Consider the following 20,498-nt stretch of genomic DNA (forward strand, 5'->3'; position numbering starts at 1 on the left):
TTTGCTGATCGAACCGTTGTTGAACGTAACTCGAGCTGTCGAGCTTTTAGTAAAAAGCTAGCGTTCGAGTTCAATCTCGAGCACCCCCCAAAATCTCTTGAACATGAAATTGGCGATCCTCGAACTTCGCTCATCTCTACTCTCTAATTAATCAGTGCCTATGTGTTCAATTCAATATTGCATTAGCCTTTTTTGTTTAGTTTTGATGTTTTTCATTTCACCTAATACTTTTAAGTGTTCTAATTTCATTCTTTTCATTTGAACCTGTTTTAAAGTCTATATTTATAGGTTCAACTCTTTTTTTATGTTCTCTTTTGTAGGCAGTGTTTGGGGTTTCCAGTTGTTTCATCTGATTCATTATTTGCAAGTTTTAGAAAATTCACAAATATCCACCCTCTGTGTGATTTCATGTATGCCATATATTCTTCCTCCTGAGCCCTAAAATACAGACAATCTGGCAACTTACCTAAGCACTGACAATCTGGCAACTTGTTTCCTAAAAAAAAACAAACCGATATCTATCAGGACATTTTTGCACAATCTCCTCAGTGCCTGGATCCAGAGGTGTATCTAGGCTTTCCAGCACCCGGGGCAAGAATTCAGTTTGGCGCCCCACCCACCAAGCAGTTTAGGTTGTCATCATGTGACCAATCATTCATATGTGATTTGCACATTTAAGGGTGCTTTACACGCTGCGACTTCGCTAGCGATCTCGTTAGCGATGTGTCACGCCAGATCGCAGATGCGATCTGCCGAGATAGCACATGTGACTGGCGCGATAGACCTATGTGCGATCTCGGCAGAGCGGCACGCTAGCGATGTTGCAGCATGTAAAGCACCCTTTACAGTCATGTTATGACGAGCTTCTCTTAATACTTCTCTCAATCTTCAATGAGAAACGTAGGAAGAAAAGCTAATTGTCACATGCAAGTATAAAAATCACATATGAGTGGAGCAGACATGTAGTGACTGCGGGAACCAGCAAGCAGAGCTAACAGTGGGTATATGACACACTGTTAGAACTGAGGATACTACACTGCTTAATTTTATAATAAAAGGAGTTGTCCAGATTTGAGATGAAAGTATGAAAGTCTGCAGTGACTATTCGTGACTTCAGGCTTCTTAATTCTTTAAATGCATTCTCTGCACACTTTTAGGATTCTTCCATTCCAGTGACGAGAGTGTACAATCATGGGAGCACAAGTAAGATATTTATTTACTTCTGGCCACATTCTGATTTGGCGTGTCCAGCCTCAGTCAATTCATATTCATTGAGCATATCTGTTCAGCACGTGACCACATCTATATAAATCGAATACTTGAGCTTCGTAACCTCCCAGTCTCGCCGCCGCCACCAGAGAATCCTGACAGCGTGCAGTGTGCGCACTATGAGAATTCAGAAGTCTTCAGTCACATAGAGTGACACAGAGTGACTGCAGGCTCATCACAACCTTGGACAACCCCTTTAATGCTCCTAATAACTTAAATAAAAACATAGTAACCCTTAACTTGTCAGACCGCACAAGACTTTATTAAAGGGGTTGTTCACTACTTTAACATTGATGGCCTTTCCTTAAGATAGGTCACCAATGTCTGATTGGTCTGGGTCCGGCACCTGGCACCCCCGCCAATCCCTTGTTCTAGGTGCCGTTCCGGTGATGGAAGGTGGCCGGAAGGGCTCAATTCTGGATCTGCTCCGTCTTCTGATAATGGCATCAGCCTCCTATTAAAATCAATGAGGCGGATGTGCAGTACCCGACCATGGACAGAGGATGGAGCAGATCTAGAAATAAGCATTTACGGCCACCTGCACCAAGAACAGATGATCAGTGAGGGTCCCATTGCTCTCATATCAGAAGCAATGCGCAAGTGTGACCAAGGCCAAATAATGGGACATAGTCAGTATCACAAATATGCATTTACATTCAGGTAACTTATAGATTATGTTGTCTCTGAGTTGTTTCTTTCTATTCTTTATCTTGTCTTGATGCCATGATTACTTTTCACATTCACATCTCGTCTCCGCAGACTTCCATCTTCTCCGGTCTTCTGCAACACATCCCGGCACAATGCCCCTAAAAATAGCAGAATGATTATAATATTTCTATTTTAAAATATCTGCCCTACACTGTGCCTGAGAATAAATAATGGCCCCTCACTGTGTTCTCTGCACAAAATATGAACCACACACTGTCCCTCTTATGGTACATGCCCTCCAGACTCCCCTCTCCTTTCCATACTGAGCCTATTCTTCACACAGTCCTTTACACTGTGTCCCCTTATACTGCCCAGTCTTTATACTGTGCTCTCTCATCAAACACCCCTCCTTGCAATGGCCTCACACTGTCCTCCCATTCTGCCTCCTCTCCATACCGCCCCCTCCATTACCCAGTCTCTATTCTGTACCTACTTACATTTTTCTCATCCCTTACTGTCTCCTCACTACCTCCTGTGTGTCCACATACTTTTCTCCCTCACTCCCCATCCTGCCCACTTGCTCCTCATACCATGTCACTCTCTATTCTGTGTCCTCAAAATTTCTTTCCCGTTTGCTCCCCATACTATGTCTGTATACATTCCCCCAATCGCTCCACATACTATGTCTGTATACATTCACCCCTATACTATGTATGTATACATCACCTCTCACTCTCTCCATACATCACCCCTTACCTTCACTCCCTATACTACCGTATGTCTGTATACATCACCCCACACCCTCACTTCCTATAGCTTGTCTGTATACATCACCCCTCATCTTCCCTCTCGACATACATCACCCCTCATCCTCTCTCTCCCCATACTATGTCCAAAGATACTTCCCCCCTTCCCATCCTCTCTTCCCACCGTACTGTATCAACAGTTCCCTTTCCCCACCCTCTCTCCCCATACTGTTTTTATAAATACTTCCCCCTCCCCACCCTCTGTCCCCTCATAATGTGTTCACAGATAGTTACCTCACCCCCTGCAGTTTCTATGAGTGCGGCTGTTAACTTGATAGCTGGGCTCAGTGAATGGCCGGCTCTCACTACGGGGTGAAAAATGCAGCCCCGGGGAGGCATTCACAGCGCTGCATCAGCCAGCCTGACCACGCCCCCCTGACAGTTGCACCTGGGGCAGATGCCCCACCAGCCCCCTCCCAGATATGCCTCTGCCTGGATCCCCTTCCCTCCCACACCTCAAGTTTACTTTCCATCTTTGAACCTGTCACAGAGGAAGTTTCCTGACTCCTTGTTTCTTCTCAACCAACAACCTGCACGAGTGAACCTATTATCTCAAATCTCCTCCATTCTCTCTCCCTTGTTTTCCTTACCTGCCTAGCTAAAGTATTTAATCGCTCTTTCTTACGGTATCTTTTCCTCTTCATTCAAACTTGCAATCATAACACCTTTTCTTTAAAAAAAAAAATCCATTGATCAGATCTGCATTACTAACTAGAGAACTGCCTCTAATCTACCTTTCATCTCTAAACTCCTGTTTAATGCTTGATCCACTCTTGCTTGGTCCACTCTTGTCTGATCCGCTGTCTCTTAGATAACGCTCTTCATAACATTTTACAATCTGGTCTCTGCTCTTTACACTCTACTGAAACCACCCTAAAGTCTTTAATGATTTACTAACTGCAAAATCCAATGGTCACTACTCCCTGCTGATTCTATTGGACCTCTCTTCTGCATTCGACATTGTGGATCACCAGCTCCTCCTCACTATGCTCTACTCTATCTACCTTGAGAACACCACTCTCTCATGTTTTTCTGATAGCTCCTTCACTGAATCGTTTGCTCTCTCTTAGGGGTACTTCTCACATAGCGATAACGCTAGAGAGATCGCTGCTGAGTCACAGGTTTTGTGACGTACCAGTGACCTCATCAGCGATCTTGCTGTGTGCGACACTAAGCAGCCACCTGGCCCCTGCTGTGAAATCGCTGATCGTTACACACTGTTCTGGTTCATTTTTTGCTTGTTGGTCTCCCGCTGTGCATCACACATCGGCGTGTTTGACGGAGGGAGCCCAACGAGCACCGACTTTGTGTAAGCAGTGTACGCTGGTAACCAGGGTAAATATCGGGTAACTAAGCAAAGCACTTTGCTTGGTTTCCCGATATTTACCCTGGTTACCAGTGTACACCGCTTAGCGCTAGCTCCCTGCACACATAACCAGGGTACACATCGGGTTACTAAGCAAAGAGCTTTGCTTAAGGCCCTGTCGCGCGCACACAGATAAATCTGTGGCAGATCTGTGGTTGCAGTGAAATTGTGGACAATCAGTGCCAGGTTGGTGGCTGTGTACAAATGGAACAATATGTCCATGATTTCACTGCAACCACAGATCTGCCAAAGATTTATCTGTTTGTGTGACAGGGCCTTTAGTTACCCGATATTTACCCTGGCTACATGTGCAGGGAGCCAGCGCTAAGCAACGTACGCTGGTAACCAATGTAAATATCGGGTAACCAAGCAAAGTGCTTTGCTTAGTTACCCGATATTTACCCTGGCTACGTATGCAGGGAGCCAGCACGAAGCAGTGTACGCTGCAACCAAGGTAAATATCGAGTAACCAAGCAAAGCGCTTTGCTTAGTTACCTGATATTTACCCTGGTTACCAAGCGCAGAGTCGCTTGTGGCTGCTTGCTGGTGAGATCTGCCTGTTTGACACTCCACCAGCGACCCTGTAGCGATGCACCAGTGATCCTGGCCAGGTCATATCATGGTCGGAATCGCTGGTACGTCGTTTAGTGAGACGGTACCCTTACTCCCCTTATTTTCCTCTTACTATCAGAGTTCCTCAAGGCTCAGTCCTGGGCCCCATCCTTTTCTCTATACACGATCTGTATTGGACAAATCATCCGCAGAATTTGTTTCCAGCATCATGTCTGTGCTGATGACACCCAATTATACAGCTCTTCCATTGACATCCCCCCCCAACTTAGACAATCCCTGGTATTTTATATTTTCTGCTGTCTCTACTATCATGTCCTCCCTCTGTCTAAAACCAAATTTCTTAAAAACTGAACTTATGTTATGTCACGATCCAATATTGCAGTTGCCTTGGGTTGTTTAACAATTACTCCCAAGCACACTCGCTGTCTTGGGGTTATAATTGAAACAGAACTTTCCTTTATTCCTTATATTCAATCGCTGATTCGGTCATGTTACCTTCATCTTAACAACCTTACCAGAATCCAGACTTTTTTCACCTTTGAAATTGCAAAAAGGGGGATTTTTTTCCTCCTTTCTTTTTATTCAATATATATAATATAAATCGTTTCTATAATTCATACCTCCTGGAAATTTGGTTTTTAATGTAAGGATCCAGTAAGCTTCTCTCAAAGCTAGATTTTTCATCCTGTTACCACCTCTAGTGGATGCATTGACTTTCTCAATAGCAAAAAAAGAGAAGCTATCCAGCCCTCCTCCCCTATGTGTAGTTATAAAGTGTTTGGCAGCTCCTGAGTATGAAGCATTGCCATTATTAATGTTTGCAATGTGTTCAGCCACACGTTTTTTTATTTATATGAGATACTCTATACTATGGTGTTTCACACTCCCTTCCCCCTTCTTTTTGTCCAATCCTACTTTTTGTTTTTAGTGTGTGATTTTTAGTCATGTGTTACTGATTGTCTCTAACTATATTGTTGATCTTTTCCTATAAATGTCTAGAGCTCACTAAAAATGTTAGCCTATGATTAAGGACGCTCTTTTGCGTCGGAAACGCGTCAGGGTCTTCTGTATATGGATGGACTTTTTTAATACCATGTGAAAATAAATAAAGAAATTATTTTACGTTGGATGTGCCGATGTTTTTCCTCTTATTCAAGTTATAGTCCACCTGGCGGACTTCATATCGTTGCACTCCATGGATGTGTGATGACCTATTCCATTGGGCATGTCAAGCTTTCCTCCATTTCGTCTGTTGTTGTACCATTGCCTGCCTGGGAAGCTCTGCTTGTGGATCTAGAAGCAGATCCTGGAATAAGGGTAAATACCCATAACTTGCACATTGACTGTTTACTATTTGGTCACCATCTCTATATATACATTTATATAAAATATTTTTGATTCTAAATTCCTATTGTGAGAACACCGTTAGTATATCATGGATAAGCGCTATGAAAGAATTGCACAAATGTTCAAGGACCCCAGTGATTTTGCAATGGGTACTTCAGATCTTCAAAGCACCTTTAATCAGCTAGATAAAATCTCTGGACAAGAGTTACGTACATGGTGGGATTATAACACTCTGAAAAATTATATAGACAGAGACATGATCCCCAGAGGACTTCGCATTAAAAATTTCCCACAACAGTTTTTTCGGATGAATTCCAGGAGAAATGGAACCATATTTTGAGCAAATGCTCCTTGGAACTTATGGGTTTAATCTGTTCTTATGAAGAAAAGAAATTGGATAATCTCAAAAAAGATATTGGTGATGTTTTTGCATCTATTGCTGATAAAAAAAGATACAGAGGAATATATTTGTCTCAACAAGAAAATGACTGACAATTTATCTTCTTTGGAGGATCATATTGTAAAAATTAAACAGAAAAAATTGAAACGTGATGTATGGGACTACAGTAATAACAAAGTGTATACTTGGAAAAGATCACAGAATGTCTTTAAAAATAAACCTATTTTGAAACATAATCAAAATGGGCCTGAGTTTGACAATAGAGCTAGACATGTTTCGTTTTCTTCATCTGATCATGATTCCACTGATTATGGCTCAGATTTTTCATCTGCTGATCAGGGAGCCATACCAAAAAAACGCCTATCAAAAAACGGAGTGGTGGACGAGGAGGTAGAAGATCCTCTAGGAAACATCAGGAGGAAAAATCCACCCAGAGGTCCGAAGAAGAGATATTAAATCATCAATGGCCTAGTGTATGCATATTAACCGCTACTATATTCTCTCAAATACTCAGATAAACATTCTCTCTAAAGGGTTAAATTTTGTCCCTGCTAAAGGGTTTAATCTTTTTGAAACAATTAGAGACGTGAACAAATTTACACGTCTCCTTACGCTTAAGAGACATTTCTTTAAAGAGGAAAATGATTCTATGTCTGCGCCTGTAACCAATGTCATTGATGATGATTCTTCTGATTCCATTGTAAAATCTCGTATGTTGTTTTCTGAGCAATCTGCACTGCTCGCCTTGGAAAGCCTGCATAGTGAGGGCAGCTCACAGCCTCCCCTTGTGTGCTTTGATGGTAATTTGCAATACAAAAATAATACATATTATCCTTTGGAGGCTCGTGTTCCATCGCTGGATCTCTTTCAGTCCTTAGTTGAGAGGGATCTAGTGAGGTTGCATGAGGAATCCTTTACAGATAATCGGTTCAAAAATTTTGATAAAAATGAATTTAAAGCATTACATGAATTGCAGCACAATAAAACCATTGTTATACGCCAGAGTGACAAGGGAGGCTGTGTGGTTGTCTTGGACTCCATTCTTTATGCCACACAAGTCATGTCTATTTTGTCTAATTCTAGAACATATGTACGCCTTTCTAATGATCCCTCAGTGAAATACAAAGAGGACTTAAAGCGGTTAGTGGAGGAAGGTATTGCACTAAATTTTTTTGAGTCTAAATATAAAAAAGTTTTTTTGCCTGATCATCCTGTAACTCCCATTTTTCATGGGTTGCCAAAATTACACAAAGACATCTTTCCTCCTCCACTTCGACCCATAGTTGCAGGGATAGATTCCTTGAATGAGGGTATTAGTTCATGGCTGGATGGTGTTTTGCAGCCATTAACCCTTAGAGTCCCTGGCTTTCTAAAGGACACCAGTGCAGTGTTGAAATGCTTTGATAGTTTTGTTTGGCAACAGCATTATAGATTTTTGACATTTGATGTGGTGAATTTATACTCCGTTATACCCCACCAACTAGCGGTACTGGCTATTGGTCACCATTTGAGGAAATACGGTAATTACAGTGAGGAATTTATCAGTTATGTTTTGGAAGTGACAAATTATCTACTCAGGAGCAATTTTTTCATGTTTGATTCTTCTATGTTCTTACAAGTAGAGGGCACCCCAATGGGCTCGAAATTCTCCCCCACTTTAGCTATATTATATATGGCTTGGTGGGAGGAGTTATTTCTCTTTGCTGATACCAATCCATTTTTCGCTGATATAGTTTGGTTCGGCCGCTATGTCGACGACTTGATCTTTGTTTGGTCGGGCGACATGGCGGCCGTGCCTCACTTTTTGGAGTTTCTGAACCAAAATGATTTAAATTTGAGTTTTACCTATAGTCATGGTGGCCCACAAGTTCCTTTTTTGGATATTACACTCACTGGTGATCCTTATACGAAATCAGTTAATTCTTGTCTTTATAGGAAAGAAACCTCAGTAATACTCTACTCCTTGCTTCAAGCAATCATCCCCGTCACACAATTAATGCAATACCACATGGAGAATTCATGCGGGCAAGACGCCTATGTTCTAGTGATGCCAGCTTTGATAGGGAGAGTTCAATAATAAAAAAACGATTAAAAGAGAGAGGTTACTGTACTACTGCCCTAAATCACACATGTTATATCGTACGTAGTCATTCTAGACAGAACGTACTTTATAATAATCACCAACTTCCCAGGGGTCATTCTGATAAAAATCAGAGATTAATTTTCTCTACAGCACATAGTGTTAATTTTCAGCAAATAAAAGCAATAATTCTCAAATATTTGCCTGTTGTCAATCAGGATGACATCCTGGGAAAAGTACTAAAAAACGGTTACATGTGTGTGGCAAGACGAGGTCGATCCTTGGGAAACATGCTTTCCCCCAGCCTTTTTTCCACAGTAAACAGACAACAGCATTGGTTGCAAGTGAAAGGTTTTTATAGGTGTGGGGGATCCAGATGTAATGTATGTCCTTATGCCCAAAATAGAAAAACTGTGATTTCACTTCCTTCTGGTAAAACGCATACGATACAATCTTTTATAAATTGTGATACAGATCATGCGATTTATTGTATTGAATGTGCAACATGTGAATTGCGCTATGTTGGTTATACGTCTCGCAAAATAAAAAAACGTGTGGCTGAACACATTGCAAACATTAATAATGGCAATGCTTCATACTCAGGAGCTGCCAAACACTTTATAACTACACATAGGGGAGGGCTGGATAGCTTCTCTTTTTTTGCTATTGAGAAAGTCAATGCATCCACTAGAGGTGGTAACAGGATGAAAAATCTAGCTTTGAGAGAAGCTTACTGGATCCTTACATTAAAAACCAAATTTCCAGGAGGTATGAATTATAGAAACGATTTATATTATATATATTGAATAAAAAGAAAGGAGGAAAAAAATCCCCCTTTTTCCTTTTTTTTTTTTCTCTCCTTGCAATGTGCTCAGTCACACAGGTCATTGCAATGAGATTAAATACGACTTGCTCTATGTCAATGCTGAGATAATATTAATGGTACTTTATATGAGATACCCTATACTATGGTGTTTCACACTCCCTTCCCCCTTCTTTTTGTCCAATCCTACTTTTTGTTTTTAGTGTGTGATTTTTAGTCATGTGTTACTGATAGTCTCTAACTATATTGTTGATCTTTTCCTATAAATGTCTAGAGCTCACTAAAAATGTTAGCCTATGATTAAGGACGCTCTTTTGCGTCGGAAACGCGTCAGGGTCTTCTGTATATGGATGGACTTTTTTAATACCATGTGAAAATAAAGAAAGAAATTATTTTACGTTGGATGTGCCGATATTTTTCCTCTTATTAAAGTTATAATACCTAATCCCCATGTTTTTAAGCGTGCTTTTAAAAACACATCTCTTTAACCCCTTAACGACCCATGACGTACTGGGTTCATCATGGATCGTGTGCCGGTAAGCCCCGCCCCCTGCCGCCGGAAGGCGGCGGCGATCCGCGCACATATCAGTTGTTATCAACAGCTGACATGTGTGCCTGCTAGCCGCGGGTGGAATCACTTCCACCCGCGGCCATTAACCCCTTACATTTCGCTGCCAAAATCTTGGCAGCGATATGTATATGGGCACTGCCATGACAGTCACTTACCCCGCCCCCACATGAAGTCACGTGACATGATCACATGACTTTCGGCGGTTGCCATGGTAGCACAGGGTCATGTGATGACGCCTGTAGCTAACATGACTCACTTCCTCCCAATGCCGGAATACAGCCGGCATTGAAAGTGAAGCAGCAAATCTGCAGTTCTCAGCTCTGTAGCTGAGATCTGCAGATAGTGCAGAGCGATCGGATAGCTGATCGCTATAGCCCCCTAGGGGGACTAGTAAAATAAAAAAAAGGAAAAAAAAAGTTTTAAAAAGTTAAAAAAAAATAAAAAAAAACCTAAAAGTTCAAATCACCCCCCTTTCACCCCATTGAAAATTAAAGGGTTAAAAAAATAAAAAATACACACATATTTGGTATCGCCACATTCAGAAATGCCCGATCTATCAAAATATAAAATCAATGAATCTGATCAGTAAACGGCGTAGCGTCAAAAAAATTCCAAACGCCAAAATTACGTTTTTTGGTCGCTGCAAATTTTGCGCAAAATGCAATACCAGGCAATCAAAGCGTAGCATCTGCGCAAAAATGGTACCGTTAAGAACGTCAGGTCGAGACGCAAAAAATAAGCCATCACTGAGCCTCAGATCCTGAAAAATAAGAACGCTACGGGTTTTGGAAAATGGTGCAAAACGTGCGCCACGTTTTTTGGACAAGCTTGTGAATTTTTTTTAACCCCTTAGATACAAGTAAACCTATACATGTTTGGTGTCTACAAACTCGCACCGACCTGAGGCATCACATAGATCATAGTATCATAGTTTTTAAGGTTGAAGGGAGACTCTAAGTCCATCTAGTTCAACCCGTAGCCTAACATGTTGATCCAGAGGAAGGCAAAAAAAAACCCAATGTGGCAAACAAGTTCCAATGGGGAAAAAATTTCCTTCCTGACTCCACATCCGGCAATCAGACTAGTTCCCTGGATCAATACCCTGTCATAAAATCTAATATACATAACTGGTAATATTAAATTTTTCAAGAAAGGCATCCAGGCTCTGCTTAAATGTTAGTAGTGAATCACTCATTACAACATCATGCGGCAGAGAGTTCCATAGTCTCACTGCTCGTACAGTAAAGAATCCTCGTCTGTGATTATGATTAAACCTTCTTTCCTCAAGACGTAGCGGATGCCCCCATGTTCCAGTCGCAGGCCTAGGTGTAAAAAGATCTTTGGAAAGGTCTCTGTACTGTCCCCTCATATATTTATAGATTGTGATTAGATCCCCCCCTAAGCCTTCGTTTTTCCAAACTAAATAACCCCAAGTTTAATAACCTGTCTTGGTATTGCAGCCCACCCATTCCTCTAATAATCTTGGTCGCTCTTCTCTGCACCCTCTCCAGTTCAGCTATGTCCTTCTTCTATATCGGTGACCAGAATTGTACACAGTATTCTAAGTGTGGTCGCACTAGTGACTTGTACAGAGGTAGAACTATATTTTTTTCATGAACACTTATACCTCTTTTAATACATCCCATTATTCCTGGGGTTAAGCAGGTAATATTCAAGGGTGAATTTATGGTATCACTGGTCATGTCATCTGCCATGGCATTTTCTTGTATAAAAACCGTAGAAAAAAAGTCATTCAGCAGGTTGGCTTTACCCTCATCCCCTTCCACCATTTCACCAAGACTATTTTTAAGGGGGCCAACACTATCGCTTTTCAGTTTTTTACTGTTTATGTAGTTAAAGAATATTTTAGGATTATTTTTACTTTCTCTCGCAATGAGTCTCTCTGTCTCAAACTTAGCTAACTTAATTTGCTTTTTACATGTTTTATTTAATTTTCTATAATTATATAATGCTTCATCACTACCTACCCTCTTTAATTCTTTTAAGGCTTTCTGTTTTTCTTTTATTGCTTCCCTTACAGCTCTATTTAGCCATAGGGGTTTCCTCCTATTTCTAGCATGTTTGTTCCCATAGGGTATATTTTCTGCACAAGCCCTATTCAGGATGCTCATAAAAGTCTCCCATTTGCTTTGTGTACTTTTATTACTTAGTACATCATCCCAGTTTATTGCACTAAGATCATCTCTCAACCGTTTAAAATTTGCTTTCCTGAAGTTTAGTGTCCTTGTAGCCCCTCTACTAGACATCTTACTAAAGAATACATGAAAACTTATTATTTTGTGATCACTATTCTCCAAGTAACCCCCAATACCTCAGTTTTACCATATAGTGAACACGGTGAATAAAATATCCCAAAAACTATTGTACGATCCCACTTTTTTTGCAATTTTTCCGCACTTGGAATTTTTTTGCCGTTTTCCAGTACACTATATGGTAAAACTTATGGTTTCATTTAAAAGTAAAACTCGTCCCGCAAAAAACAAGCCCTCATATGGCAAGATTGATGGAAAAATATAAAAGTTACGCCTCTCGGAAGAAGGGGAGCAAAATACAAAAACGCAAAATCGGAAAGTGCCCGGGGGCTGAAGGGGTTAAACAGGCATATCACCTCAACTCAATAATTTAACTCTCCCCTAACTTCCCTCTTTCAATATTTTGATCAGAATCTGCTCCCTCCTATTTATCTGTCTATACATCTTTCATGCACCATTAGTACTTGGTAACTGTACTTTGACACTGTTTGAAAGGATCATGCAGCTTATTTGAAATGCCATATTCATTTTAATGACAACCACAATTGTTGTTATCTTTTACTATTATTTTGCGCCTTTTTAGGAACTTGTGAGTTTTTTGCGGTAAGGGGGTGCAAAACAGTTCAAAGACAAAAAATAAGAAGTTTTTTTAACTTTGTACAAGATTCATAAGCCATGTTAGAGTACTACAAAACAAAAAAAGAAAAGTAAAAGTAAATGCAAATAATGGTCAGGACCTGTGTATATACGCTAAATTTACTATAAATAAATGTAGAACAAATGGATTCAGCCCTCAACTCCCCCCCAAAAAATACAAAAAAAATAAAATCAAAGATCAAAGGGAAAAACACTGTGAGAACATTATGTAAATATCAAAATTCTTATGGTTCCCTTAGATTAGGATAACATTTCCGAAAAAACTCCATCTATATAGTCTCAAAAGGATGTGCCTCAGAACACATACATACACAGGAGTAAGATATAGAAAAACACACATTATTAAAATACAGTAAATTCATCAATATATAGGTATAAAGGAGGACCTCTACCAACAATCACCCCCACATATATGTATTCCAGGGCCCAGATGTAAAATTCAAGCAATCAAATATACTTGCATCACATAAATGAGCAGCAGAGCAAATGTCAATCAGTTCGACTATGGATATATCCTAGAAATCTGCTGCATAGAAATAAGTGAGAACAAGGAAGCTCCAACACTGACCAAGGGCTATTGCTAATCTAAGTGACTAACACCGTAAGTCTCAAAGGTTGTATGAAGCTTACACATGTTTGGACAGAGTAGGAGCAAAGGGCACAAAGGGTGGGGGGAAGATTGAAGCTCCCAGTCCCGTACGCGTGTCGCTGTCGCTTCCTCAGTGGGATGGAGGCAGGGGCGGAAGTGCATTCGTTCCCAGGATAGTAAGGTTATATACCCATAGTCAGTCAATTAGTCCACAGATGATGTGCACACGTCATGACGGCGCACGCGCAAAGAGCAGCCCCTGGTAATTGTGCATAGCACACCGCAGCTCTCCAGCCCTATTGCGCACGCCCAGGGAGAAATCTCCTGATGACGTCAGTGGGCATGCGCATTGGGCATTAAAAGGCCGCAGGGTGTATACACCCGGAAGAGTCCTCCAGAGAGCGCGCGAACAGACATGCGCACATCACAGGAGGACACAGAGCAGCAGAAAACACCAAAAGTTCGTGTAAATACGTTTAATAATAATATGTCTATAATGCCTCAAAATGTTCCATAGAGGACAAATAACAAAACCTATATTAGGAATTATTTTATAAGTAGAAAATTTCATTATATGAAAGTAGATTAATAAAATAAATATAACCTCACATCCCTTCAGAAAAAAGTACAACCCATTTCAAATCCCCCATATAGTTTCAATATTGGAATAGTAACATATCCAATACATGTGCGCATATACACATACGTGCACACATACACAAACATACATATATAGGGGGGTCAAATAAGAAAATCGCACATATGACAGACTGTAGGTGACAATATCCCATCTCATATCAATGCAAGTTACTTGTGCTCCCCACCACACAATGTGGGGTCAAAACACAAAGAAACCACATATCAGAGACTATATAATGTGTGATGTCATCACTGATAGACCCACATGAGTCCTATCAAAAATTATTTCTAATGTTTTCTGACACAAAGCTGCAAATTTATATATAGTTTATGGTTATCACAACTAGGGAATCATATCATTCACGGTCCCAAGGTGTGACTTTTCACAAGAGGGGAAGTCAAATTCAATCATCATACAATGAAGAGGACAACAGCACATGTGTAAGCTATCCACAAATTTCCCCCCAAAAAAGTAGCACAACAGAACGCTGGAAAACATTACAAAGTGTTTTGTGTGAGTTGGTTTTATAGCATGTTAGATGAATAAGAGAGAAATAATAAAATCCTATGATTAGAAAAGCTGTATTTTAAATACTTTTTGCACCTTTCTTGAATTAAAGTCCCTAGAAATGGGAGATTGACTGAGTTTGAGTTTTAAAATGTGCCACATTTATTAACATCGTGCATCTATGCAAAATACTGGCGAAGTAAGCCAACCATGAGGTAACATAAGAAGGAACAGTGTCTAACAAGGCTAGTAAGGTGCGCCAGATTTAATATAGAGCATGCACCACTGTGATAAATGTGCTTGTTTAATCTAGTTTTATGCTGTGTAAAATTAGAATAGTATTAATATATTAATTAGAGTACAAATGCAACATATTTCTAGCTGTTCAAAAGCCTCATATGTAAAATCTTATCTAAATGTAAATGTTTTTAAATATTATAGACTTTCTGCAAATCCATGGATCCAGTCTGCGGACATAATGGGGAAACATATACTAATGTATGCAGTGCTTATTCCGACCGCGTTGCTGTGGATTATTATGGCAGGTGTCAAGATGTTGGGATATTAACAGAGCACAGTTTTCATTCAGAATGTGCCTCCATTAAGTGCCCAGCTAAGCCTAAGGTTGCCTGTAAAGCAGTAATTCCTCCTGGTAAGTATGAGCATTTATGGCAAAAGATGTTTTTCTGATGACTAATATAGTAGAGATTTCCTTGACGGCATCTTCATGTGATGACAAAATTGCAAATTGTGACTAATAGAACGTGCATCACTTCAGATTTTTATTTTATTATACTCCCTCTCAGTTTATGTCCTGCAGCATTAGATTCTAAACATTTAAGAGGAACCTGTCACCAGTTTCAAATGATTGTGACTAGTGATGAGTTGACCCAGACTGGAAAAGTCCAGATCTGCGCTGTTTCAAAGGTACCCAGGTGCCAAGTTTAGTTTTGATCCAGCACGTGAGAAATTTAAAAAAAAAAAAAATGAAAAATAAAAAAATAAGAATGAAGCAAGCGCTTCATATGTACCAATGCTCCATCATGGCAGCACACAGTTTCCAGGTCGTGCAGTTTCTTCCGGTGCTTTGCATTATGGCAATCGCATATGCACTGCTTTCCCTGCCCACCGGTCATCCTGGCATCTGTGGTTGGTTGCAGTCAGACATGCTCCCCAACCTGTGTGACAGCGCCTGCCTGCAACCAATCACAGGTGCTGTCTGCGTTTCAGTATCGTACTGTAAAAATAAACTAAAATATTTGGCATAGGGGCCTCCATATTATGCTACCCAGCACAAATAAAGCCCATGGCTACAGGCTGCAACCTCCTGTCCTGCACTCATCTTGGCTGTGTATCAAAATAAGAGGAACCACATGTGTTGTTTTTTTTTTTTTTAATTATTTAAATAAATAATTTAAAAGACGTGCGGTCCCTCCCAATTTTGATATCCAGTCAAGATGAAGTTGGTAGTCTCAGACTGGGGAGGTTCATGTTTATTTAACCACCTCCAGCCTAATAAAAGGAACCTGCAGCTGCTCAGGATTGTTGCATCTATTAGATGAGCAAGCCCAGTGCTTTACCCGGTTCTTCCTGAGTGCCCTTCTGCAGTTTCACTCGGGGTAATATAAGAGGTTATTAACTGCTCACAGCTGTCACTAAGCTCTAGATTAGTAATGGCTGCGTCTGAGACTCCCCATCACTAATCCGTAATAAACACAAACACCGAAAAAATTATTTGGAATAAAATACAAAAAACACCCTCTTTCACCATTTTATTAACCCAAAACACCCCTGCAGGTCTGACATAATCAACACGAGGTCCCATGACCTTTCAGCTCTGCTACATGTAAGTCACAGCTAGCGGCCATAGAGCATGATTGCCCGCTGTGACTGCAGACAGAGAATGACTGAGCTGCAATGCATGCCAGTTTTTTGTGGTCACAGCTAAACATTCCCATGGTCATCCACCTGTGCCAGCAGGTAACCTGACTTCAGGTGACCTCGGTAATGTTAGTGACCTCACCTCAGATGATACCTGCATGTCCTGGCAGAAACCCGCGGGGTTTTCTTTTCAAGAGATATAGATTTGTCGCTGAAAATTTTACCTGCACCCAATCTATACCTCTTGTCAAAAAAAATGGGGTGTTTTACAAATTTTTTTTACATGGTTTTGATGCTGTGTTTTTGTATTTTTGGGCCAAGAGATGCAAATATAGTGATTACATTTTTACACCATACTCCTGCACCTAATCTACACCTCCTGGCAAACAAAACACATTTTGTTTTACACATTCTTTGACGTTGTTTTTGATTTCAGTATCAAATTTGAACCTTCTGGCAGAGAAAAAACTTTTTTTTTTGCATTTTTGGGCCAAGAGATGCAAACTTGGTGATTACATTTTTACACCATATTCCTATATCCAATCTACACTTCCTGGCAAAAAAGCTACATCAAAACCACATGAGGTATGCTGCATCAGTGATGCAATTTTTTTTTTGCCACAAAGTGTAGAGTAGGTGCAGGAATATGGTGTAAAAATGTAAGCACCAAAACAGCATGTCTTGGCAAAAAAACCCAACACTTTTTGTACCAGGAGATTCAGGTGAGTTCACTGAGTTTAATGAGGTCATCATAGGTTCTCCGAGGTCAGGTTACCTGCGATCACAGGTGGAGACCTGGAGATCTGACCGCAACTAGCCTGAGTGACATCACCGCTTATCGCTGCTGCTCATTCATTCTCTGGAGCTCATAGCGGGCAGTCATGTTCCATGATCACGTGCTATGAGGTTCAGATGTAGCAAAGCTGAATCGTCGTGGGACCTCGAGTGGATTACGCCGGACCTGCAGAGGTGTTTTGGGGTTAACGAAGTGGTGAAAGAGGGTGTTATTTACAAATAAAAGATTTTTTTTGGTGTTTATTTTTCACTTACAGATTAGTGATGGGGGGTCTCAGATGCTGCCATAAGTAATGTAGAGCTTATTGACAGCTGTGGGCTGTAATTAACCACTTATATTACCCCAATTGCAAACGCAGCAGGGCAATTGGGAAAAGCTAGGTAAAGTGCCGGGATTGTTGCATCTAATGGATGTGACAACTCCGGGCAGCTGGAGGCTGATATTTTTAGACTGGACCTCCCAAGTCAGAGAATACCAGCGCCCAGCTGTTGGGCTTCATCTTGGCTGGGTGTCAATATTGGGGGGGACTGTACGTCGTTTTTTAAATTATTTATTTCTATAATTAAAAAAACCCCTTACATGCGGTTCCTCTTATGTTTATACACAGCCAAGATAGGCGCATGGCTATAGGCTGCAGCCTGTTGTCGTGGGTTTTATCTGTGCTGGGTATCAGAATATTGAGGGATCCTACACCAATTGTTTTATTTTTTAATTTTTGTACCACAATACTGATGGTAGATGCTAGAGTGTACGGGCATGTTTCAGGTATGATGTCATTTCAACATGCCCCTATCACATGATACTGACCCACAGACAGTTACACTGCTTTCCCCACCCACCGGCCATTCTGGCACCTGTGATTGGTTGCAGTCAGCTGACATGCTGCCACTCAGGCTGGGGGCCCATCTGACTGCAACCAATCACAGGCGCGCCGGTGGGCAGGGAAAGCAATGCATATGGATGAGCAGTAGTTAGTGGCCCAGAAAGTGAATGCAAGGCTTGGGAGCAGCTTACAGCCATGCCGGAACATCAATAAGTACAGCGCACTTGCTCCCATTCCCCTATCCCTTCTACCACCATTTTTAATCTCCAGATTCTGTTCCCCATAGACTTCTATGGGGACCGGATTCCAAACTGGAACCAGATTTATTTTATGCAAAAAAGAGAACAGGGACCCGCCAGTCCCCGTTATCTGCTAGTCCGCTCATCTCTAATTGTGACCAAATACCCACCTTTATCAGCGCTTGTACTAAATTCCACAAAAGTATATTATCACGGGAGGTAATGTCCTCTCTATCAATGGAAATCTTCAAGCAAAAAATGGATAAACATATAGCTGGGATGATTTAGGACAACCTGCACTCGCAGGGGGTTGGACTTCATGGCCCTTGAGGTCCCCTCCAACTCTACCATTCTATGATTCCATCTCCTGACACAAGCCCATCTGGATTTAGATACAGCATGGTAGTAATTCAAAAGTAAAAGTATACAAGGGAAGTCATGAGATAATATACAAATTTGTGGAATGCAGTACAGGAGCTGATAAAAGTGTTATTATTTGTTCACAGAAAAAAAGATCTAGCTTCCAAATAAGGATATGCAGATAAAATCCAGTTTTTAATACATTTTTCTTTAAAACAGATACAAAACTTTGTAGTCCTCACATGAATAACAGTAGTCACAAACAGTGAAAAACACCAGACATGTTTCGATCAGAGACTGATCTTAGACTAACGGCTGCTTTACACGCAGCGACATTGCTAGCGATGTTGCTCATGAAAGCACCCGACCCCGTCGTTTGTGCATCACGGGCAAATCGCTGCCCTTCCTAGCACTTACCTTCCTAGCGACATCGCTGTGGGCGGCGAACAACCTCTTTTTTAAGTGGTAGGTTCGTGCGCTGTCCCAGCGACGTCACACAGCGGCCCGCCAATAGAAGCGGAAGGGCGGAGACCAGCTGCATTAACGACATCCCCACCTCGTTGCCTGAGGATGCAGGAATACTGCTGTTAGTCATTCCCGGGGTGTCACACATAGCGATGTGTGCTGCCTCAGGAACGAGGAACAACCTGCGTCCAGCAACAGCAAAGATTTTTTGAAAATGAACGACGTGTCAACGATCAATGATTAGGTGAGTATTTTTGATCGTTAACACTCGCTCATAGGTGTCACACGCAACAACGTCGCTAACGAAGCCGGAAGTGCATCGCAAATTGCGTGACCCCCGATGACATATCATTAGAGATATTGTTGCGTGTAAAGCCCCCTTAAGAACTTGGTATCGCTTTAAAAAAAAAAAAATATTAAAAAGTGGATTTTATCTGCATATCCTTCTTTGGAAGCCTTCAATATATTGAAACAGCAGCGTGATCACGTGCTTCCTAGACATCGGAGATAAAGACTGCTGCACTTTGGGGTGAGCTGGACCACCATATTTTTCCGTTATTTGTTCACAGACTAAAAACTTGTGAAAACTTTGTAAAAACTTGGCTTCTTTTAAAGAGGATCTGTTACTGTACTTACTACAAGTAATTTTCCATCAAGGGAAACTGTGATCAGGTTTTCATGAATGTCACCAACTTTAACTCCCCTTATACAGTAGTCCAGCAGTCTGTCTATGAGCCCCCTGTAGGTCTAAAAATACCTTTTATGATTCTCCCATGGTGCATGTTAACTGGCGCAGATTGGTCCGATGGGTGCTGCTGGTCTTTGCCCAGCACCTAGTTTATCCCCACAATTGCATCCTGCTGCCTTGATTGTTGCGGATGACACATTATACACCTTCCACACAAAGCTGCACATCTTGCGATCGTGCTTTGAAAGCATAGACATGGACAGGTGCTCTTGTAATGCACATGGATATGCATTGGGACCAGTAGCGTAGCTAGCGGGGGGGCAGAGGGTGCGGCCGCCCCGGGCCCTGTGCTCAGAGGGGGCCACCTGGAGCTGCGATACCATTTACTATATCAGCGTGCACAGCGTGCACCGATATAGTTAACCTCTGTGACAGGGCCGCCATCAGGGCATTACTAGTGGAACTCCTGTAGCACTAGCGGGCCCGGTAAGCAGCAGGCAGGAGGGGGGCCCGTACACGCTGACAGGCCCCTCCCCTTTCATTCCTCTGCTTCCCGGGCCCCAGTGCAGGGGGCGTTGACAGTACACTTTGCAGGGCTGGTCGTGCAGTGAGCAGGAGGCGGGGCCTGGACATGCTGACAGCCCGGGCCCCTCCCCTTTCATTTCTCTGCTCCCCGGGCCCCATGGGCAGGGGGTGG

General features: G+C 41.6%; 1 protein-coding gene across 10 annotated transcripts in view; it reads left to right on the top strand.

Moving 5' to 3' along the window:
- The window catches only part of RECK (reversion inducing cysteine rich protein with kazal motifs), a 1,668,523-nt gene that overhangs the window by 1,258,568 nt on the left and 389,457 nt on the right, over nucleotides 1-20,498 (top strand). For 8 of the 10 annotated variants that reach the window (XR_012724346.1, XR_012724347.1, XM_075314993.1 and 5 more), the window contains one exon: nucleotides 14,991-15,201. The exons of 1 other annotated variant lie outside the window; for it this stretch is intronic. Coding sequence is in view for 6 of the 9 variants with exons in the window: in XM_075314993.1 (XP_075171108.1) it covers nucleotides 14,991-15,201 (211 nt within the window). In the remaining 3 variants the exon portion in view is untranslated. Of the gene's footprint in view, nucleotides 1-14,990; nucleotides 15,202-20,498 lie in introns of those variants that run through there. One more of the 10 variants, XM_075314997.1, reaches the window with a different exon arrangement.

Source organism: Anomaloglossus baeobatrachus, chromosome 6 (assembly GCF_048569485.1).
Source record: "Anomaloglossus baeobatrachus isolate aAnoBae1 chromosome 6, aAnoBae1.hap1, whole genome shotgun sequence".
Lineage (NCBI taxonomy): Eukaryota > Metazoa > Chordata > Amphibia > Anura > Aromobatidae > Anomaloglossus > Anomaloglossus baeobatrachus.